Genomic DNA, 24569 nt, shown 5'->3' on the forward strand with positions numbered 1-24569 from the left:
TTTGTCTTCATCTTGTTATCATGTGTTTACGCTTTCTGTACTCTGTGCTAGTCTTCATTTCATCATGATGACTATGTTTGTATCCTGTTATGTTTACTTCTGAGTACTTATTCCGCTGCAAGTAGTTCTTCGCTAAGGAATTTCCTCACCAGCAAATTCCTCAGTGAAGAATTCATAAAAATTGCCTATTCACCCCCCCTCTAGTCGATATAACGCACTTTCAATTGGTATCAGAGCAAGGTACTCCCTTGTTCTGTGTGATTTTGGTTTAACCGCCTGGAGTTTTAGTTATGTCGACCGCAGGTATGAAGAAAGTGACATGCCCTATCTTTGACGGTCATGACTATCCCAAGTGGAAGGCCATGATGAGGAAGCGCCTCATGGCTAAGAACAGCGAGCTATGGACCGTCACTGAGATTGGTCTTACTGATCTATGCAAGATGGCGAATGCTGATGATATTCGCAAGTACACTCGACTTGACATCGTACCGAAGGATATCATCTGCTCCTGCCTATCCAGAGATCAATTCGGGCGAATTATGCATCTTGGCAATTCGAAGCTCATCTGGGACCGAATCTCTGATGTCTATGAAGGTCATCGAACTTGTCATGATCCCTGGTTTGAGGACTTCAAGGAATCTCTCAAAACGATGACTTTCGAGCCAGAATCATCATCTTCTGCATCTTATCTCATGGCAAACGGTGCTGAGGTAACCGAATGCTCCTCATCCAAGTCTTGTGATAATGAATCTGATAATGATGAATCTGACAATGATGAATCTGATGATGATATTGAATCCTGCTATACCAAACTTATTTGCGTGGCCACTAAACAACAAACGGTTTTAGAACAAACTCAAGATATGCTAGAAAAGAGTGATAATATGTTGCGCAAAGAAATGGATCAGTCAAAAGCATTGGGTGAATGTCTTCAGAGAATTCACTCCAAGCTTGACGCCCTTCAAGATCAACATAATACTCTCTTGACTGATCACGAGAAGCTTTCTCTTGAATCTCTTCAAAGAAAGGAAGATCTTGAAAAGCTAAGAGTGTGTTATGAAGATCTTCTGAAGGAGCGTGATTCATTACTAGCTCAACAAATCAGCGCTTCTCAGGAAGAATTTGTTCCTCCATGCTTAAAGTGCATTGAACGTGAATCTGCTAATTCTTCACCTGAATGTTCAAATGCTTCAACTGTTACAAATTCTTCATCTGCCTCTGCTATCACTAATTCCTCACCTGAGGACATTGCTAGTATCACTGACAATGCAGGGCTGAAGGAATTGTACATGACAGGCATGTACAAAAGCCTCAAAGGGCATCAGACACTTTGTGATGTGCTCAAAAAGCAGATCCTCAACAGAAACCCTAGGAAAGAGGGTATTGCCTTTGAGAGGAAACTCAATGCTGATGGAACATATTGGAAGCCTGAGCAGTACCCCAAAACCTCATAGGTTGCTGCAAAGGGACCTCCAGTTGATCCATCTAACTTATCTGGCTTTACATGTGAATCTCCTCATTCTTCTGATGAGTCATTTGACTCCAACTATAAACTGTTCAAAAATCAGAATGGTGAAGTATTTGCTAGATATGTTGGCACTAACTGCAGGAACGGTTCCCCTATGAAGAAAATCTGGGTTCCCAAAAGTTGGGTTGAAAGTCTTCAGGTGAATGTCCTCATGACACCATCTGTGAAGAACAGGAACCCCAGATCAAATTCTTCATATGGACCAAATTCTTCATATGGATCAAATTCCTCAACTGGATCAAAGTCCTCATATGATTATCGTCGTGCCAACAACTCTGTCTCGCAGGGTAGAGCTAAGGGCTATGAAAATGTGCATTGTTCTTCAAACCATTATGTTCATAAGTCCCTCGAAGAATTACTCTGCTTATTCATATGCTTACCCTAACCCCTCTTATGTGAAGCGAAATGGTTTGGCATCTTTGCCACCTTTCTCACATGGTGCTCGCAGAATGATGAACTCTTTGCCACCCCTCCAGATGTGGGTGGTGAAGAAAAAGAACTAATCTCTTCTGCAGGGTCAGGTCTCCAGACGTGCTCTAACGTCTGAAGAATTTGCTGGGGACCTGACAAAAATGCCTAAAGGGACGCAGGCGAATCATGATGAAATGAACTTTCATTTCACACGTCCTCATACTGCTATATCTGTTTACTGCTTGATGAAATTCATCTGATGAACTTGATATCATATTCTTCACTGATGAAGCATATGAGATTGTAAGCTACACTAATTCATCTACAGGATGATCAACCCAAAACCACTGAATGGGTCCTCGATAGTGGATGTACAAATCACATGACTGGTGACAAGAATCTATTGATGGATGCTCCCTTATCACCATCACCTCTGAAGCATATCATCTTTGCTGACAAAGGCAAAAGTCAGGTATTGGGTCTTGGTAAGGTTGCTATCTCTAAGGATAAGCACATGGACAAAGTCATGCTTGTTGAGTCCTTAGGATACAATCTCATGTCAGTCTCAATGCTTTGTGATCTTGATATGGTTGTTGTCTTTGGCAAATATCGTTGTGTTGTGATTATGGAAGCTGACAATTCCAAAGTCTTCGAAGGCTTTAGGAGAGGAGATCTGTATATTGTTGATTTCTCTACAGGACCACAACCAGCCGTATGTCTACTTGCAAAAGCTTCAGAAGGCTGGCTATGGCATCGACGACTTGGTCATGCAGGCATGAGGAATCTGAACACGCTTGCGAAGAAGAAGCATGTCATTGGCATTGAGAATGTCAAATTCCTCAAGGATCACTTATGTGGAGCATGTGAAACCGGAAAAATGACTAAGGCCAAGCATCCAGCGAAGACTATCATGACCACTACCCATCCATTCGAATTGCTTCACATGGACCTCTTCGGACCTAATCATTATTCAGCAGTCACTAATGATGCATCTTTATATGGTTTTGTCATTGTTGATGATTATTCTCGATATACATGGGTACACATTGTTACTTACAAACATGAAGTGCAGGAAGTCTTCAAACGATTTTCCTCGAGGGCTTCAACCAACTTTGGTGTGAAGATCAAGCATATCAGAAGTGACAATGGAACTGAGTTCAAGAATTCCGGCCTTGATGCATATCTTGATGAACTTGGTATTACTCATGAGTTATCTGCTCCCTATACTCCTCAACAGAATGGCATCGTGGAGCGCAAGAACAGAACTCTTGTTGAGATGGCTCGCACTATGCTTGATGAATACAAAACGCCTCAGCGTTTTTGGATTGATGCAATTGATACTGCTTGCCACATCATCAACAGAGTATATCTTCACAAATTCTTCAAGAAGACTGCCTATGAACTCCTCACTGACAAGAAACCCAATGTGAGTTATTTCAAAGTCTTTGGTGCTAAATGTTGGATTAGAGATCCTCACCACAACTCTAAATTTGCACTGAAAGCACATGAAGGTTTTATGCTTGGTTACGGAAAGGACTCGCACACCTACAGAGTCTTCAACATTGTTCTTCACAAGATTGTTGACACTGATGTGCGGTTCGATGAAACTAATGGCTCGCAAAGAGAGCACCTACCTTCTGTGTTAGATGAACCAGCACCTGAGGATGCTATCAAGCTCAAGGCAACTGAGGATGTCATTTTGACTGAAGAATCTGCTGAAGATTTCATTCCTGTTCATGAAGAACGTCGAGCTGATGCACCTGAAGAACAAGATGAGGAAAATGGTGCTGAAGAAAATGCTGATCAAAATCCTCAGTTACAACCAACTCATCCACGCGTTGCAAAAGAAGTGCAAGTGGAGAAGATCATCGATGACATTAGCGCACCAGGTCCTCTCACACGCTCAAAAGCCTCACATTTATCTAACTTTTGTGGGCACTATGCTTTTGTCTCTATCACAGAGCCCACTAAGGTAGATGAAGCATTTCTGGAGCCGGAGTGGATTCAGGCTATGCAAGAAGAATTACATCAGTTCGAGCTGAACAATGTCTGGGAATTGGTCAATCGCCCAGATCCTCGCAAGCATAATATCATTGGCACAAAATGGATCTACCACAACAAGCAAGATGAAAATGGCCTTGTGGTGAGGAATAAGGCACGACTAGTAGCTCAAGGCTACACACAGGTTGAAGGAATTGATTTCGATGAAACTTTTGCACCTGTTGCTAGACTTGAGGCTATTCGCATATTACTTGCTTACGCTAACCATCATGATATCATCTTATATCAAATGGATGTGAAAAGTGCATTCCTCAATGGTAAGCTTGAGGAAGAAGTATATGTTGCTCAACCCCTAGGTTTTGAAGATCCAAAGAATCCTGACAAAGTCTTCAGACTCAATAAGGCCCTCTATGGCCTCAAGCAAGCCCCTCGGGCGTGGTATGATACATTGAAGGAATTCTTCGTGAAGAATGGCTTCACACCCGGTTCACTCGACCCTACTCTTTTTACTAAGTCATATGATGGTGAACTGTTTGTGTGCCAAATATATGTTGATGATATTATCTTTGGCTGTACTAACCAACGTTATAGTGATGAATTTGCCTATATGATGAGTGAAGAATATCAAATGTCTATGATGGGAGAGTTGAAATTCTTCTTAGGTCTCCAAATTCGTCAACAGTGCAACGGCATATTCATATCTCAGGAGAAATACCTCAAAGATGTACTGAGGAAATTCGGCATGCAATATTGCAAAGGCGTCAAAATTCCTATGCCCACAAATGGCCATCTATGCACTGATGAAAATGGTATTGACTTCGATCACAAGGTATACCGCTCCATGATTGGTTCCTTATTGTACTTATGTGCATCTAGGCCAGATATAATGCTTAGTGTTTGCATGTGTGCCCGATTTCAAGCTGCACCGAAGGAATCACACCATAAGGCTGTGAAGCATATTCTTCGATATCTAGCTCACACACCAACACTAGGATTATGGTACCCCAAGGGCTCTGCTTTTGATCTCATTGGATATTCTGACTCTGACTATGCTGGTGATCGTGTTGACCGCAAGTCAATATCCGGCACTTGTCATTTCCTCGGACGATCTTTGGTCTGTTGGTCCTCGAAGAAACAGAACTGCGTATCACTGTCTACTGCTGAAGCTGAATACATTGCTGCTGGCTCATGCTGTGCTCAACTGCTTTGGATGAAGCAAACCCTCAAGGACTATGGCGTCAACGTGAAGAATGTGCCTCTCCTCTGCGACAATGAGAGTGCCATCAAGATTGCTCACAACCCAGTTCAGCACTCGAAGACTAAGCACATCCAGATTCGTCATCATTTTCTTCATGATCATGTGTTGAAGGGCGACATCTCCATCGAGCATGTGAAGACTGAAGAACAGCTAGCTGATATCTTCACTAAGCCCTTGGATGAGAAGAGATTTAGCAAGTTGCGGTGTGAGCTAAATATCTTAGAATCTTCGAATGTTCTTTGAAAGGGACACACATCCTAACCCTTATGCAGAATTGATGACTTAGATGTGCAACACATGAAGAAACGTTTTTCTTCAATCAATGAAGAATAACACTCTAAGTGTGAAGAAATTAATGAAGAATTTGATTCTCAGAACCCTACGACAATTGTACGCGGTGTCTAAAATCATCATTCTTATACGGTGGGCCACCGCCACCACAAAAGTTGAAAATCTTCAATTTGAGTTTTTCCTCATTTTTGAAATTCTTCAGTCTTTCAAATTCTTCAACTTTGCAAAATCTTCACTGTTTCCGTCGTTTTTCTTCATTGGCTATATATATATATATATATGTGAGTTTATGTCCTCTACAGCATTCACTTATTGCTATAAGTTGTGATTTCTGCTAAGTGAATGTGATCGGACCCTTCCCCCCCTATGCTATACTCAACCCAATCTATTCACAGATTCTTCATGTGCGTTCTGATTGAAACTCGTTCAAAGTCTTCACTGTGTCCTTGTTAGCTGAAGAAATTGCGAACGAAATTTTAAAACAAATCTTATCCAGATTTTCGGTTTTACCGCTCAAACCGTTCCGCATCCCACGATGCATTAGTTTATTCACCCACGATCTTACATGATCTCATCTGCACAGTATGTGGGTGACACATGTCGCGTGAAGAAGAAAGGGCAGGGGCATGTTCGTCCCAAAATCTTCGGGCGAACAGTTTTTACCGTGGCTATAAATACCCCCTCTCCCCTTCCTTACTTCATTTACTCCGCTCGGTCGCTGTCTCTCGCTCGAGCTCTCCTCAAACCCTAGCGCCGCCACTACTCCATCGCCGTCGGTGAGGAAGAGCTTCACTGCCTCGACCTCGTCGCCGTCGTACTCGCGCCGGCTACGGAAATCTTCACTCCGCCGCCGCCGTAGCTGTCTCCCTCTGCCAAGTTAGGGCGTGGGAGATCTAACTTGACGAACTTCACCATGGTTCATCTCTGTTCGTCGTGTTCTTCAGTTCGGGTAATTAAAAGTCACTTTTATTACTCACTTTGATTCTCAAACTTTTCTGAAAATCTTCAAAGGTGTTTTATTCTTCAAATCTTCACATATGAACACCTCACACACTGTATGCTCTTGATCCATCTCTCTAAGCACTCAATTCTTCAAGATTCCTCAATTGTGCGGATTTTCGATCTGTACAACTCTGGAACCTAAGACAAGAACGCTTAGTGAAATTCCTCAAGGCTCAACTGGTCAAATTCCTCAAAACTTGTCTTTTCGAAAATCTTCTGAGAACGCATATGACCTCTCCAAATTCCTCGCACCTACACTTTGTTCACAGGTACTCATGTCCGCTACTGAATCACTAGGTTCTCATCAACTTAACTCATTTGCAGCATTCCTCGAAGAAAAACTGCATACTTCTTCAGAGTGTTCTATTGTTCAAATTCCTCATCTGAAGAAAATGGCAGAAGGCAAGAGACCGCAGAAAGGAGGAAAGAAACTGGAGGTCATGACTGCTTTTGAGATCCCTGATGAAATATACAAGGATTATTGCACACCTGATGAAGCCAAGTTTGGCAAAGAAAACAAGAATCAGCGCAAAGTGCGCATTTAGAGGATAGAACGAAGATGGGCACGAGAATGGAGGGAATATCGTTATGTTACTCCAAAGTACATGAAGAAATTCGCCTTAAACCCTCCATGCCCAAGAGCTCCATTGGCACCTGGCCAAGTAGCTGATCCCACCAGCATCAAGCGTGGTGAGGACTTTCCTGAAGAATGGGCTAGGCGTCAAGCAAAACTGGCAAGACAAGCCAAGGAGGCAGTGAGGAAATTCAATGAGGATTCTGCTGCTGCTGCTGCTGCCGCTGAGACCTCGGTCAAGCCAAGGAAATCAATGCCGAAGAAGCCTGCTCACAAGCCAAGTGCTTCACCATCAGCGCCCTCACGGCCAAGTTCCTCAGCTGCGCCCTCACGGCAAATTCCTCAGACTACTGCTGCTCCACCAAAGTCCTCAGCAGCTCTCTCCAAGTCCTCAACTCTTGTGTATCTGGCTACATGTCAAAGGACTCAGGGTTTCTCAATTGCTTCTGGTGTCTCAGCTAGTTCCTCAGCTGCACCAATGTCCTCATCAGGCCCCACTCTGCTGAAGACAAAAGCAACAGCTGGAAGCGGTCCTCGGCCAAGTCCAAGAAAGAAACAGGTTGCTTTCCAAGTGCCCTCTGATGACGAGGCTTCTGATGAAGAACTTGCAGAAATCATCAGAGACAGACAAGCAAAGGCCGCCAGAGCCAAAGGAACACCTGTGCCTCTGCTTTTGGATCCAAAGAAGATCCTCGACTTCATCGACTTATGGCATCAGGATCCAAACACTCCAATGCCTGATCTGCCTCTGACTCCTGGTCAAAGTCATATGCTGACCCATTTCATCTCTGAAGAGAAATGGAAGTTTGAAAAGGCTCGTGAGATAAAGAGAGCACAAGCTAGAAAGGAGAAGCTTCTGAAGAAGAACATTGTCAGACTGACACCTGAAGAACTTCTCAAGGCTCAATCTGAGATCCAAGCCCTCAGCAAAGATTTCGATGCATACAATGCTGATTGGCAAGGAGCCAAAGTGAGATTCGTCAATTTGACGAAGAAAATGACAACTGTTGCAGCCCCATCGCAACAAGAAAATCCTCAGGCTGCAGACTTTGCTCAGCCTGCTGAAGAACATGCCAGCACTGCTGATGACTTTCAGCCTGCTGATGAAAATACAAGTTCCAGGGCTGATGACTCCATTCCAGCCGCTGAAGAAATTCCCAGGGCATCCACTAGTGGTGCGCCTGAAGAAACTGAAGAGATCAGGGCAACTGCACCAGTTGCGCCTGAAGAAAATGAACCACAGTCCTCAGCTCCTCCCGCGCCAACACCAACTCCAATTCTTCCTTCTACTTATGAAGTGAAGAAGACCAAGGCTGCAGAGCGAGCTGCAGTGAAGAAAAGGAAGGCATCAGCTGCGTCAAATTCTTCGGCCGCGAAGAAAATGAAGCCAATGACCAGCTCGCTTGAAAATCCTATTGATGCCGTTCCCATTTCCTCCATGTCGTCTAAGGAAATTGTTCTTTATGGAGAAGACTACAAGATCCCAAGCGGATCTGATGAAGAAAATCATTCTGTTGCTACCTCAGAACAGTTTGATGAAGAAATTGAAGTGGAAACATTCCCTTCAACGCCAGTCATTTCCTCACCTATGCCTCAGTTCACAGCTGAAGAGGCTGGTGTTGAGGAAATTGAAAAAGAAGAAGAAGACGTGGATATTGAATGCACTACACCAGTGATGAACGATGACTTTTGGGAAAGTCAGCATCCCAATACTCCTCTCTTCACTCCTATTCAACAAATTCCTCAGTCCCCGGCTACAACTATTCAAATGGGCTTTGAAGAAAGTCATCCCACATCGTCTGTTCATGAAGAAATTCCAGCCGCTAGTGCTGAAGAACCTGCTGCTGATCCCCAAACTGCACAAGAAGAGGAACCAGAAATTCCTCAGCCTGAAGCACCTGAGATCGCGATTCCTGAGGTTGTGCTGCAAATCACTGACACTCCTCTGCCCAAACCAAAGAATCTGTTCTCGAGCAAGCAAAAATTCAAGGCTGAAGACTTCTTTTCTGAGCATATGTTCTTCACTGATTACAATCCATATGACTCTGCTCACATAAGTAAAAGACGTTTCTGGACTGCTACTCAAGCCAACTTCTATTCCTCAGTGCTCTTTGACAAGGACAAAATCTTCGATCATGATCATATTCCTCATGTGGATATGGAATCTCTGTCGTGCTTCGAGCCAGTCCTCCGAGTTATTCACGATGCAGGACTACTGAATTTCTGCACTAATATCTGTGATTGGAATGAAGAACTCATTCTTCAGTTCTATGCCACTTTGCATATCACCGGAGATGCTGAAGATGTCAATTCATGGGTGCTGGATTGGATGACAGAAAACACTCACTATAAGGCATCGGCAACTGAATTGCTTCGTGTCCTTCCTCTTGACCGCGAACTGACAGATCATTATATGCAAGTGCTCATGAAGCCTTTGAAGCCAGGGCAGGCCCCTCGAACCAAATTCCTCGTCAAGGAATTACTGTATGTGCCTCGGACTGTCTATCGCATCCTGACGAAGACAATGAGTCCTATCAAAGGCCACGACTCAAATGATGAAGATGTCGCTGGCATCATGAAGAACATGCTTTTCAACATCATTCATGGCGTTCCCGTCAACTTCCATGATTTCTTCATGAGGACTCTGGCTAATGTTGCAATGTCACCTTTTGAGCTGAAGCCCTATGCGCCTTGGATTATGAGATTCATAAGGGCAAGATCTTCACTGAATTACAAGGCTGACACTCTGAACCATGGTAGCTACTTGCCGCCCATTGAAGTCCTCAAGCGACCAGTTTCATCATCTGATGATAAGGGCAAGGCAGCTGCTGTGATCGATGAAGGCACTCGTCCATTGGATGGTCAATTCCGTCTAGCTACATCTTACTCCACCAATGACGATTCTGCAACACATGACACTGCCGCAAATACATCAGCCAAGCAAAAGCCTCAAGCAACAGCACCCAGGGTGATGACTGACCGTGAGTTACTCCTCAGTCTTCATCAGAAGGTTGATCGCAATCATAAATGGGTAAAGCGTCAATTTGCTGCAATTCTTCACAACATGACCGCAACCCATAATGCAGTGAAGAAAAATCAGTATCACCTTCATGAAACCCTCAACCGCACCTGGGCTGTTCTCACTCATGTATATTCCGCGGAAGAACTGAAGACTATGGGTCTCCAGGAAGCATTTGACTGGTCTGCACCACCTCCGAAGAAATTCAAGAGAGTCAAAGTTCCTGATCTGGTGGCCAGTTCTTATTCTTCATCGCGTGAAACTGATGAACATGAAGATTTGAACGACACTGCGGCAGGCCCTACTTCAACGACCAACCCTGACAACGCTGGCGCTCCTCCATCGACTTGAAATTCTTCAGGGGCGTTAGTCCTCAGTTTCGATCTTTTTGGTCATTTGATGACAAAGGGGGAGAAATCTGAGTTAGTCTTCAAGCGGGTTTATATTATGGGCGTTTTGTTAAGTTACAACTCTCGTTCTTCCGAAACTTTTTATTGGATCGAGTTGTAATCTTAAATCCGATGGTGCCTTGGTACTTTTGGTCGTGCTCTGATGCTTTGATGCACTGAGCTCTGATACTTTTGATGTGCTATTCTGCATGCTTATTCCTCGTTAATATTATTGCACGCATGCTGAATCTCATCAGGCACCATATTTCATCATGCATTTCAAATTCTTCATATTATATATCAAATGCGTGTATGAATTACAAGATATAGGGGGAGATCTCCATGATTAAATTCTTCAAATGTGCATTGCCTCAAAAGCAAATTCCTCACTATGCACATATTCAGGGGGAGTTCTTCTATATCTTGCAATCAAATTCCTCAATATCAGTATTTACACTTCATATGTTTATCCCCGTTGAAAACTTAACCTATGTTGTCATCAATCACCAAAAAGGGGGAGATTGTAAGTGCATCTAGTGCCCCTTAGTGATTTTGGTGTATTGAAGACTTATAGGTTAAGTAACTGATGCATTTGTGAGTGTACACAGGTCTATAAGTCTATGAGGAGTTTGATATTTACAGAGAAAGTCGACCCCTAAAAATGAAGTTCTTCGACTGAAGACTTTGATATTCTGAAGACTTTGAAAGTGAAAAAATTGGTGTGACCTTGAAGACTTGGTATTCATTCGAGGAATATGAAGCGTGAAGACTTTTGTTTTCGTAGTTTCATTTTCTCTTTCTTGAGTCATAGGAAACACCGTACTGTTAAAGGGGGTCGAGGAAATACTAAGGAAAAATTTCCATGTGATGCTCAACTCAAAATCCTACACCTACCAATCCCTTCGAGTGAAGCCATTGGAAATCTCATACAGTTCAGCCAATTTCTTCAGTGACAGAGACGCAGTTCTTCTGGTCACTGAGGAATTTGCTCTGGCTGAGGAGTTAGGAATTCGCTAGTGCGAATTGCCTACACAGTGAGGAACATGATAGCCCTGAGGAATTTGAGAGTCAAATTTCCGACCGTTGCTGTGCTGCGCGCCGGCTGTCCAAAATATCTTATCCACCTAACGGTCATATCATTGAAGGGCATTTATGTCTTATCATGTCGGGCTGCTCCCTAGGCTATAAATAGCCGCCCCCTACAACCACTAGTTGGTTGGCTGCTCTGAGAGAACTTGACACTTGTCATTTGAGAGCAACCCATCCTCCGAGGACTTTGAGCAAAAATCATCAAGTGAGGAAAATCCCAAAACCATACCCCCACAAACCCAAAGTGATTGAGCATCACTGAAGAAATTGATCCTGCGTGGATCCGACGCTTGTTACCTTTGAAGACTGTGCTTCTTCCAGACGGTTAGGCGTCAAGGTCTAGAGCATCCAAGAGGAATTGTGGATCGCCGAGTGACCAAGTCTGTGAAGGTTTGGAAGTCACCTGAAGACTTACCACGAGTGATTGGACGAGGCCTGCGTGGTCTTATTTCAAGGAGAATACGGTGAGGACTGGGTGTCCTGAGTTGCGGCTCAGAGACTGGGTGTCCGGGACTGCGTGTCCTCGAGTTTAAATACTCAGCCGCTCCAACCAGACGTACAACTGAGTCAGCAGTTGGAACTGGTTTACCAAATCATTGTCTTCACCAACTAACTGGTTCTATTTCCTCAACTCTTTCATTTCCTCATTACTGTGTTGTATGTTGTTCATATCTGTGCTTGAAGACTTTGACTGAAGACTTTCACAAATTCCTCAGTTCAATTTCTTCAGTCTGTTTGTCTTCATCTTGTTATCCTGTGTTTACGCTTTCTGTACTCTGTGCTAGTCTTCATTTCATCATGATGACTATGTTTGTATCCTGTTATGCTTACTTCTGAGTACTTATTCCGCTGCAAGTAGTTCTTCGCTAAGGAATTTCCTCACCAGCAAATTCCTCAGTGAAGAATTCATAAAAATCGCCTATTCACCCCCCCTCTAGTCGATATAACGCACTTTCACATAGGTTCTTGTTTAAGGAACACTTCATCTATTTCTTCCCTTTCCTTCATAAACATATCATTTTCATGGTCTAGCAAATATTGTTCTAACGGATCAGTTGGAGGAACAGCAATGGAAGCAAGACCAATAATTTCATCCCTACTAGATGGTTCCTCTTCACGGTGTTGTCTATGAAATTTAGAAAAGTTGAACTCATGAGACATATCACCTACACCAATAGTAACTACATCCTTTTCGCAATCTATCCTAACATTAACGGTGTTCAAGAAGGGTCTACCAAATATAATGGGACAAAAGCTATCTTGTGGGGAGCCAAGAACAAGAAAATCAGCAGGATATTTAGTTTTCCCACACAAGACTTCAACATCTCTAACAATTCCCATTGGTGAAATAGTATCTCTATTGGCAAGTTTAATTGTGACATCAATATCTTCTAACTCAGCAGGTGCAATATCGTGCTTAGTTTCGTTGTATAAGTCAATAGGTATTGCACTAGCACTAGCACCCATATCACATAAGCCATGATAACAATGATCTCCTATTTTAACAGAAATAACAGGCATGCCTACCACAGGTCTATGTTTATCATTAGCACAAGGTTTGGCAATTCTAGCAGTTTCATCACAGAAATAAATAACATGCCCATCAATATTATCAAACAAGAGATCTTTAACAATAGCGACATTAGGTTCAACTTTGATTTGCTCAGGAGGTGTATAAGTTCTAACATTGCTCTTACGAACAACAGTCGAGGCTTTAGCATGATCTTTTATCCTAATAGGAAAATGAAGTTTTTCAACATAAGCAGTAGGGATAATAGAATCACTATATGTAATAGTCTTCTCTTCGACTGTAATAGGTGCAAATACTTTCACTTCAACGGGAGGATTATATTTAAACCACTTCTCTTTAGGGAGATCAACGTGAGTAGCAAAAGTTTCACAAAAAGTGGCTATTATCTCGGAGTCAAGTCCATACTTAGAGCTAAATCCACGGAAAGCATCGGTATCCATAAAAGATTTAACACAATCGAACTTAGGTGTCATACCTGACTCCTTACCATCGTCGGAACCCCAATCTTCAGAGTTGCGTTTAATTCTTTCCAATAAGTCCCATTTGAAATCAATAGTGTTCATCATATAGGAACCAGCATAGGAAGTATCGAGCAGGTTGCGATTATCAAGAGAAAGCCGAGCATAAAAATTCTGAATGATCATTTCCCGAGAGAGCTCATGATTGGGGCATGAATATAACATTGACTTAAGCCTCCCCAAGCTTGAGCGATGCTTTCTCCTTCGCGAGGCCAGAAATTATATATGTAATTACGATCACGATGAACAAGATGCATAGGATAGAACTTCTGGTGAAATTCCAACTTCAAACGCTTATAGTTCCAATATCTCGTATCATCACATAGCCTATACCATCTTATTGCATCTCCCTTCAAAGATAAAGGGAAGACCTTCCTTTTGACAACATCATCGGGAATACCTGCAAGCTTAAATAATCCGCAAACTTCATCCACAAAGATGTGGTGTAAGTCGGGATGCAATGTTCCGTCCCCTACAAAAGGATTAGATAGCAGTTTCTCTATCATACCCGAAGGAATCTCAAAGTGAATATTTTCATAAGGTTTAGTAGGTTGAGGATCATCTATTGGCTCTTTTGGTTGGGGGTGAAGATACCCCAAACAAGCCCCTCAAAGGATTAGTTTCCATAGTGACAAGTAACAGAAAATTTCAGCACACTATATAAATGTTTCCTTACCAAGTTCCACTCACCAAGAGCGCTACGCTCCCCGGCAACGGCGCCAGAAAAGAGTCTTGATGACCCACAAGTATAGGGGATCTATCGTAGTCCTTTCGATAAGTAAGAGTGTCGAACACAACGAGGAGCAGAAGGAAATGATAAGCGGTTTTCGGTAAGGTTTTCTCTGCAAGCACTGAAATAATAGGTGATAGATAGTTTTGTGATAAGATAAATAGTAACGAGCAAAAGTAAATAAAGTAAATAAAGTGCAGCAAGGTGGCCCAATCCTTTGTGTAGCAAAGGATAAGCCTGGACAAATTCTAATAATGAAGAAGAAGCTCCCGAGGACACATTGGGAATTATCGTCAAGCTAGTTTTCATCACGTTCATAGATTCGCGTTCGGTACTTTGATAATTTGATATGTGGGTGGACCGGCACTTGGGTACTTCCCTAACATGGACAAGCATCCCACTTATGATTAACCCCTATTGCAAGCATCCGCAACTACAAAAAGGAGTATTAAGGTAAACCTAACCACATCATTAAACATATGAGTCCATATCAACCCCTAACGAAGCAATGCATAAACTAGGGTTTAAGCTTCTGTCACTCTAGCAACCCATCATCTACTTATTACTTCCCTATGCCTTCCTCTAGGCCCAAATAATGGTGAAGTGTCATGTAGTCGATGTTCACATAACACCACTAGAGGAGAGACAACATACATCTCAGCAAAAAATCGAACGAATACCAAATTCACATGACTACTAATAGCAAGACTTCACCCATGTCCTCAGGAACAAACGTAACTACTCACAAAGTATATTCATGTTCATAATCAGAGGGGTAATAATATGCATAAAGGATCTGAACATATGATCTTCCACCAAGTAAACCAAATAGCGTCAACTACAAGGAGTAATCAACACTACTAGCAACCCACAGGTACCAATTTGTGGTTTTGATACAAGATTGGATACAAGAGATGAACTAGGGTTTTGAGATTAGATGGTGCTGGTGAAGATGTTGATGGAGATTGACCCCCTCCCGATGAGAGGATCATTGGTGATGACGTTGGTGATGATTTCCCCCTCCCGGAGGGAAGTGTCCCCGGCAGAACAGCTCCGCGAGAGCCCTAGATTGATTCCGCCAAGGTTCCGCCTCGTGGCGGCGGAGTTTCGTCCCGTAAGCTTGCCCACGATTTTTTTTCCGGGGGAAAACCCTTCATATAGCAGAAGATGGCAGCCGGAAGCCCACCAGGGGCCCAGGAGATAGGGGCGCGCCCTACAGGGGGGCGCGCCCCCTGCCTCCTGGACAGGGTGTGGGCCCCCTGGCCTATTTCTTTTGCCCAATAATTCTTATTAAATCTGAAAAGTTGTTTCGTGGAGTCTCAGGTCTTTTGGAGTTGTGCATAATAGGTTTCCAACGTTTGCTCCTTTTCTAGCCAGAATTCCAACTGCCGGCATTCCCCCTCTTCATGGTAAACCTTGTAAAATAAGAGAGAATAGCCATAAGTATTGAGATATAATGTGTAATAACAGCCCATAATGCAATAAATATTGATATAAAAGCATGATGCAAAATGGACGTATCACCCATCAATGCTATCACCGTTAGATATCGTTACCCCATTCCATGCTTAGATGATATGCTAGATGAGCTTAGTGGAGCCACCATTTTCTCTAAGATTGATCTTAAGAATGGCTATTACCAAATCCACATACAAGAAGGTGACGAATGGAAACCGCATTTAAGACAAAATTTGACTTATATGAATGGCTTGTTATGCCAATGGGTTTATCCGAAGCAGCCGGTACTTTCATGAGAGTCATGCATTTTGTTCTTAGGCCATACATTGGTGTATTTGTTGTTGTCTATTTTGACGCTATCCTTGTCTTTAGCAAATCCCTCAAAGATCATGTCACCCATCTTAGAACCGTGTTACAAACCCTTAGGAAAGAGTGACTTCATGCTAATATGCACAAATGCCTTTTCGGTGTTGATAAGCTTGTTTTCTTGGGTTTTGTAGTATCTTCTAACGGTGTTCATGTAGATGAATCTAAGATCAATGCTATTAAGACTTGGCCACAACCAACCAACTTGTAACAAGTGCTATGTTTCCTTGGCCTAGCCGGTTTCTATTGTAGATTCTTTAAGAACTTTAGCACCATTGCTTCTCCTTTACATGCTTTGAGTAAGAAGAATGCACCTTTTGTTTGGGGACCATCCCAAGATACCGCATTCAATGAGCTTAAGAATTTGCTTACACATGCTCCTTTGCTTGCTTTACCAAACTTTGATAAACTGTTTGAGATACATTGCGATGCTAGTGGGTACGACATAGGAGGTGTGTTAATGCAAGAGAAGCGCCCCATATCTTACTTTAGTGAGAAACTTTCCGGAGCGCAACTCAATTATCCCATATATGACAAAGAGCTTTATGCTTTAGTGCGAGTTTTGCGCAAGTGGGAACATTATCTGCGCCCTCATGAATTCATCATCCATACCGACCATGAAACTATCAAGTATCTTAAGGGTTAAATTAAGTTGAACAAGCGTCATGCTAAGTGGAGTGAATTCATAGAGTCTTTTCCTTATGACATCATGTACCTTAAGGGCAAAGAGAATGTTGTGGCGGATGCACTTTCCCGCAAATGCATGCTTGTTTCTAAACTTGAATTGAATGTCATTGGCTTTGAGCACATAAAATACTTGTATGCGCATGATCCTACTTTTGCTACTCCTTATGCCAAGTGTTTGACGCATACATCTTGGGAACGCTATTACATCAAAGATGATTATCTTATGAGAGCTAACAAACTTTGCATCCCCGAGTGTTCTCTTCGTTTGTTACTTTTGCAAGAATCCCATGGAGGAGGACTAATGGGACACTTTGGATGCGACAAGACATTCGCTACGCTCTCCAAGAACTATTTTTGGCCCAAGATGTTCTGCGACGTCTCATGCTTCACCAACCGCTGTTCGACATGTCACAAAGCTAAGTCCAAAGCTCAATCTCATGGTCTATATACACCCCTTCCAATTCCATATCACCCATGGGAAGATATTAGTATGGACTTTGTGCTTGGTTTGCCTAGGACTAGAAATGGAAAAGATTCCGTGTTTGTTGTTGTGGACCGATTCTCTAAAATGACACATTTCATTCCATGCAACAAGATAGACGATGCTTCACATGTTGCAAATCTTTTTGTAGAGAAATCTTGCGCCTACATGGAGTGCCAAAGACGATTGTCTCGGACCGCGATGTCAAGTTCTTGAGTTAGTTTTGGAAGATCTTATGCGCCAAGCTCGGAATCAAGCTACTATTCTCCACGGCATACCATCCACAAACCGACGGCCAAACCGAAGTGATGAACCGAACACTCTCCACTCTACTACGCATGTTGATCAAGAGTAATATCAAGGAGTGGGAGGAGTGCCTACCCATCGCCGAGTATGCCTACAACCGTGCAAGACATTCGACTACCGGTTTCAACCCGTTGTCCCCATCGCCGAGTATACCCATCGCCGAGGTCATCTACGGTTTCAACCCGTTGTCCCCATTGGACATTCTTCCTCTACCACTACAAGAGCGCATCAACATGGACGCGAGTGCCCGAGTGAACTACCTCAAGAAGACGCATGAAGATACAAGGCACACCATCGAGCGCCAAGTACAATGACTGGCGACCAAGCTCAACGTCAACAAGCAACCCATGATATCCAACGTTGAAGATCTTGTGTGGCTACACCTTTGCAAGGACCGTTTCCCCAACAAACACAAGTCCAAACTTCTACCACGAGCCGATGGACCCTTCAAGGTGCTAGCACGCTACAACAACAACGCTTACAAGATCGACCTCCCGCGCGACAAGTACAACATGAGCGACGTCTTCAATGTCAAGGATCTTTCTCCCTACCATGGTGATGAAGAATTCGATCCGAGGTCGGATCTTTCCCAAGGGGGGGGGGAGATGAAGCGGAGCATCCCAAGGTCATACCCATGGACCTACCTACATCTTCCACGACACCACTTGGACCAGTGACAAGAGCTCGAGCAAAGGCTATCGAAGGTAAGGTGAACTCGCTCCTCTCCGAACTTCCACTTTCTACTTATGAGACATGGCTAGTACCTCATGCGGAGACCCTATGTCACTATGTGTGATTAGGTATTTGGAGGAAAGCCACGGGTCAGCTACACCCAATGGACAAGATGGCAAGGACACCAAGTTCAATGGACAAGAAGAAGGATTGCTCGAAACTCCCGGTCATCGGACGACCGACGTCTCTCGGACGTCCGACGCCTGGAGGCTACAACCGGCCAGCCAAGTCCCAGCCCGTTCATGCTCGAGCGGCCGGACGACCGACACCACCACGTCCAAGCCAAAACATCGGAAGTATGAAAGCCTCCGGATGACCGACGGACCGGACGTCCGACCAGGACCGGACGTCCGAACCCTCGTGAACCATCGGATGACCGATGACGGTCGGACGTCCGACGCCTATGCGTGATCAAGTGTTGGGCCGAAGCCCACTTACCCCTTCATGACACTAGACTATAAATAGACCTCCTCCTCCCTCTTTCTAGGGTTAGCAATGGTTTAGCTCATTTGTGAGATAGAGCTTTGCTCATCCATACGGATCTACTCCACCGAGAGAGAGCGCTCCCTCTTCAGAGAAGATCCACCTTGGATTCAAGACCCCTTCATGGGAAGACCCCTCAAGACCTCCTCTTGGAGATGAACGAGTTGCCACTTGTATCGTATTTTGTTGATCGTGGATCGTGCATCTCTTTGTGTTTCGAGGATCTAGCACATGTGTAATCGAATCTTGTTGGTTTGAGTGATTTTTCCCCTCGTGTTTTCCATCGTGTTCTTCATGTTCTCGGTAGGATCCCCTCCAATCGTGAAAGATCGGGCATCTAGGGTTCCACCATACATGACGTAAATCACAACTTAAAAGCAACAAAAAATGTTTTTTAACACAAAGCAACTAAAGAAGTTGTTTTAAATAGAAGTACATAAACCAAGCACTCTTGCATTTGCTTTGTGTTTGTTTTATAAACTGGTTTTCCGAGCAACCATCCACACCATCTGTACCACAGCCAGTTGCATTCTGAGCCCGAGCCCCTCCCGTCTCCCCCGCCGCAGCACCTGGCCAGTCCCATCTGCCATGGCGTCACCTCCGCGCGTGCTCCTCGGGCACACCCTCCTCCTCATCTCCCTCCTACCGCTCCTCGCCTGCGCCGGACTCGTCCTCGAGGACGGCTACACCGTCTCCACGGTCTCCGACCTAAACCCCACCGGGACCCACCCCTACGCGCTCCTCCCGCGGCCCCGCGCCGGGGACCTCGTCCTCCTCGACTCCGCCGGATCCACGCTCTACACCCTCCCCCTCCCCGTCTCCGCGGACGCCGGGCTGCGGAGGCTCGCGGGGGGCGCCGGCGCCTTCGGCCACGGCCACCCCCGCAGCATCGCCGTCGACGGCGCCGACAACGTCTACGTCGCCGACCGCGCCAACGGCTCCATCCGCAAGGTCGCGCCATCCGGTAAGTTCGGCCGGTGAACTTGCTTGCCCGTTTGATCATTCGCAGGGTTTAGTTAGGGTTTGTTCGATGCCGAGTTAAAAATGGTGGCGGCGGCCGCATTAATGCTCGTGTTGGAATGTTGTGCACCTATCGCTTTCATCAGGCTGGGTTGTGTTGTATAGATCGGAATTTTTCCTCACGTTTCCGCTCCTTATTTGAGATCGCGAATTTAGTTGCGGATGATTGAGGATGACTTGTGCCCCCGTACCGTGTAAGCATGGCTACAGTAATTGGCGAATTCGCCACTGCATATCTGCACCTTATGTGCGGCATATTTCTCGCTTCCCATGATTCCACAGTTTTGAATGAGCCTGCCACTTAATTTGTGGTTGTGACATCTCGATTTGTATGATATCATGATTGTGATGCTAATCGATGTCAACTCAAAGATGATACTATATTGGATCTCGATCCTTACAACCTTTCCTTTGTTCCATTCATCTGTAACCAGTCACCACTGCCAAGATATGCCATTGAAAAGTGAAAACTAAGGAATGGTATTTCATTGTCTAGTAGTTTTTCTTGCTCCTATTTGTAGGGCTGTAATATCCATATATAGTGGTACCATGTAGTGTTTTTTTAAACCTTGGTGCCATGTGGTGTTTGTCAATCATGCTTGTCAATTTCAGTACACGGAAAAGAGAAGTCATGTAAGCACTTTTGGCCAATAATGTGTTATTTCTCCTGATTACTTTTAAATGTATATAATTGGTAGGTTATACTACTACAATTGCTGGAGGGTACTCAGCGGGGACTGGTCACAGGGATGAACCTGCACAGAATGCTACCTTTTCGCCTGATTTTGAGCTTACTTATATCCCCAAAATTTGTGCACTGTTGGTTGCTGACAGAGGAAATCGATTGATTAGACAAATCAAACTAAAGCCAGAAGATTGTGCACATGAGAACCAGAAAGGTAAGTTCAGATGGGTTTTCTACTTGTGTTAGCATTACAGTGAAGTACTACTGTTCCAGTATTGAACTGATCTGGTCTTTAATCTTCCTACCTGGTTTTATCAGTAAATTGCAGCTTTCATGATCATGTGAGTTCCCTCATCTGGATATGCATCAGGGTTTTACCGTAGGTCCATGCATGTCACACAGGCGTGTATGTACAGAATTATATGTTAATTAATACTCCCTCTGTAAACCAATATAAGAGTGTTTAGATCACACAGGGAGTATATGACATCAATGCTGGGTTGTGTCAAGTACTCAAGTTAAGGTGTCAGAATATTCAGCACTCTTACTGAATAAATATTAACCTTCTTTGTTGCTGAAATTGTGTTATGTTCATTGATCTGGAGATCGGAGTGATATTTCTCTTTGAGGGCTGTGGGGTCGAAACATGTTTTTAGCATGCTCTGCATATTTTGCTAACAATACCTACTACTGTGATAGTGAGAATGCTGATCTAATGTTTGCAGGCCCATTTATGAAACTTCTTCGAAGAAAAACATATATTTAATTAACTATCCTTTGTAATTACTGGCTTTGCTATTAACATGTTGTAACATTTGCTATGGTCTCACGCTGATGGTATTATTTTCATGAACTAACAGGCCTGGGAACCACATCTGCCTCAATCATTGCAATATTGGCTGCGCTGTTTGGTTCAATTATTGGGTTCTTAGTCAGGCATTTCTACCCTTTCCATGTGAGTGTGTCTCTGCTTCCTTTATTACTTCAGAAAAGATCAATACAGTAATTAAGACAGGTGTACCTGAAACATGTAGGCAGGAAGTCTCCATCAACCGCTTTTTCAGCAGGATACAGAGGCAATACAGGAGAACCCAGAGGAAGGCGGCACTGATCAGCTTCTCCGACATCAGAAACGCAATTGCTAACTCCATGCTTTCTACCGTCCTGCTGAAACTAGTTAGAGTTAGTGTTGGCTATCTTACTGTTGTGTTACCTAGTATTAGGCTAGAGCGAGGAGTTGCCTGTAAGCCTTCTCCTCCTCCTCCTTCTCCTTCTCCTCCTCTTCTTGATCTAGACATGGCTGGTACTACTACTCCTGCCATTGGTCTTGACAATGAAGCACTGCCTTCTACCGAGCTTTTGGGGGATTTCGTCGGCTTCGATGATAGTGATAGTGATGGTAGTGCCAATGATCAGGAGGAGGATAAAGAGACGTCGCTTGACAGGGACTTGTGGGCGCTTCTTGATAACCCACAAGGCAGTTCTAAGAAAATAGATAGTATGATCGAGGCCAACTTATTGGACTTTTCAGGCCAAGACAACTATTCTGGAGTAAGTAGGAGGTTACATGGAGGTAGCAAGGTTCTCTGAGCTCGCTGTAAGTGAATATTAGTTGTATTAGTGTCTAGTGTTTGCCTGCCTAAATGTCTAAATAACAACTGTGTTAGTATTTGCACGTATGAAAACCCGTGCTCGTTGTATCTACTGTGGCAGTGGCATGGAACTATGTAATTAATGTACCTTGGTCATGGTGAACTATGGTTGTTTTATGTGAATATAATTAGCTTTCGTCCCATTTATTGGCTGATTGCTTAAGCTGCTTCGAAGCTCTATTGTGTTGTTGTGACTTGTGAGGATCAAAGCCTGGCTGCAAATTAGAGAGCATTATTATAGTATGTTCGTCAATATTGAGCTTGCGATTATACCGCTGTGTCGTTTATATCAATGTTTCATCTTCTCATCTCCCTTTTCTCCTTATATAAAAGGAGAGTTGTGAAGATCCGACACATCTCAGTTCAACCATGTCAATCCGACGGTCTATGTTCCTTCCATGTTTAGCACTAAACATGTTTAGTACTCAAACACGTTTAGGGCACTCCCCTGAATACTTCTTTCTGAAAAAAAAACTCATCTGAGGAGTCCCTAAAAAAAACCATCTGAGGAGCCATATCAGGTTTTGATTATTGCCAAAACTGTTAGCTTGAAATGGAAACCAACACCAACACATACACACACCAACACAATACAAGTTTGGATTACATTTTCAAAATCATTTGTCTAGGAACCGTGGGATATAGGGCGTTGGCATGGAAAACTACTATATCGACGACTTCAAATATTTTTCAAAACTACTAGCTTAAAATAAAAATCAACACCAATACATCTCCTTGAGAGGAAACTTCAGATTATTTCCAAAATCACTTGTCTAGCAGCAACCGGATATGCACAACATCACCGGCTATCTGCACATTCACTGCAGCAAAACCCATCATATCACACACGCGACACAACGATCATTGCTTGTGTACTGTGGCATGATCAGGGCAAGATTCGAGTAGGGTGAGGCGGCGAGGGTTACATCCTCCATGGTTATCAAACTTCATCATATTTTCTATGAACGGAGGCTGATTTTGCAGAATATACAAGCAGGAAGCTCTCTTATCCTCGCCATGCCACACCCACGTCTCCCTCAGCTAGCAACCCAGCAGCGGCCACCAAGGATGATGGAGCCTACCGATCACCCATGATGACAATTGTGGCTGGTCCGGAGAAGGCACAAGCAAGCAACACATCGTCCTCGGAACCTATACAAGCAAACTCAGCCAATAACAATTACTACATTATTACATCTCTATATCAATCATGTTAAATCTAAGACAAGTAATTCGGGACGGAGTATCTTATTAGACATTTTGTTGATTCTATTAAAATAACTACCCCCTAACTAGGATAGATGGGGAAATTCCTTGCTATGGTTACACGTGCGTTTGCACGTGCCCAATTACTATTTGTTGGTAGTCACGTGCCCAATTACTAATTATTGCCAAAACTATTAGCTTGAAATGGAAACCAACACCAACACATATGCACACAATACAAGTTTGGATTACATTTTCAAAATCATTTGTCTAGCAACCGTGGGATATAGGGCGTTGGCATGGAAAACTACTATATCAACGACTTCAAATAATTTTCAGAACTACTAGCTTAAAATAAAAATCAACACCAATACATCTCCTTGATAGGAAACTTCAGATTATTTCCAAAATCACTTGTCTAGCAGCAACCGGACATGCACAACATCACCGGCTATGTGCACATTCGATGCAGCAAAACCCATATCACACGCGCAACACAACGATCATTGCTTGTGTACTGCAACATGACCACGACAAGATTCGAGTAGGGCGAGGCAGCGAGGGTTACATCCTCCATGGTTACCAAACCTCGTCATATTTTTTCATGAACGGAGACTGATTTTGCAGAATATACAAGCACGAAGCGCTCTTATCCTCGCGATGCCACACCCACGTTTCCCTCAGCTAGCGACCCGGCAGCCGCCGCCAAGGATGATGGAGCCTACCAATCACCCATGAGGACAACTGTGGCCGGTCCGGAGAAGGCACAAGCAAGCAACACATCGTCCTCGGAACCTATACAAGCAAACTCTGCCAATAACAATTACTACATTAGTACATCTCTATATATCAATTATGTAGATTAGTATTACCTCCGTCCCAAATTAATTAGTGTCTAGATACGTCTGTATCTAGACAAATTTAAGAGAAGTAATTAGAAACGGAGGGAGTATCATATTAGACATTTTGTTGATCGTATTGAAATAACAACTGCCCCCTCACTAGGATAGATGAGGAAACCCCTTTCTACTGTTATACGTGCGTTTGCACGTGCCCAATTACTAATTGTTGGTAGTCACCGACTCATGAGATTCTTGTCGTGCTGCTTGAGCTATGAGTTAAGCCTAACCAAACACCCACCAAGTAAGAAAA

The 24569-nt window shown here is 43.6% G+C and overlaps 1 protein-coding gene across 2 annotated transcripts; it reads left to right on the forward strand.

Moving 5' to 3' along the window:
* Positions 1-19369: 19369 nt before the first annotated feature.
* LOC119362640 lies at positions 19370-22358 on the forward strand. 2 transcript variants are annotated; one of them, XM_037627884.1, is made up of 4 exons: positions 19370-19818; positions 20573-20773; positions 21420-21514; positions 21598-22358. In XM_037627884.1, the coding sequence occupies exons 1-4, from the start codon at positions 19443-19445 to the stop codon at positions 22147-22149; spliced, it is 1224 nt and encodes a 407-aa protein (XP_037483781.1). In that variant the 5' UTR covers positions 19370-19442; the 3' UTR covers positions 22150-22358. The 2 variants fall into 2 exon arrangements, with proteins under 2 accessions (XP_037483781.1, XP_037483782.1); XM_037627885.1 differs by having other exon boundaries at positions 21594-21848.
* Positions 22359-24569: the final 2211 nt, after the last annotated feature.

Source organism: Triticum dicoccoides, chromosome 2B (genome assembly GCF_002162155.2).
Source record: "Triticum dicoccoides isolate Atlit2015 ecotype Zavitan chromosome 2B, WEW_v2.0, whole genome shotgun sequence".
Lineage (NCBI taxonomy): Eukaryota > Viridiplantae > Streptophyta > Magnoliopsida > Poales > Poaceae > Triticum > Triticum dicoccoides.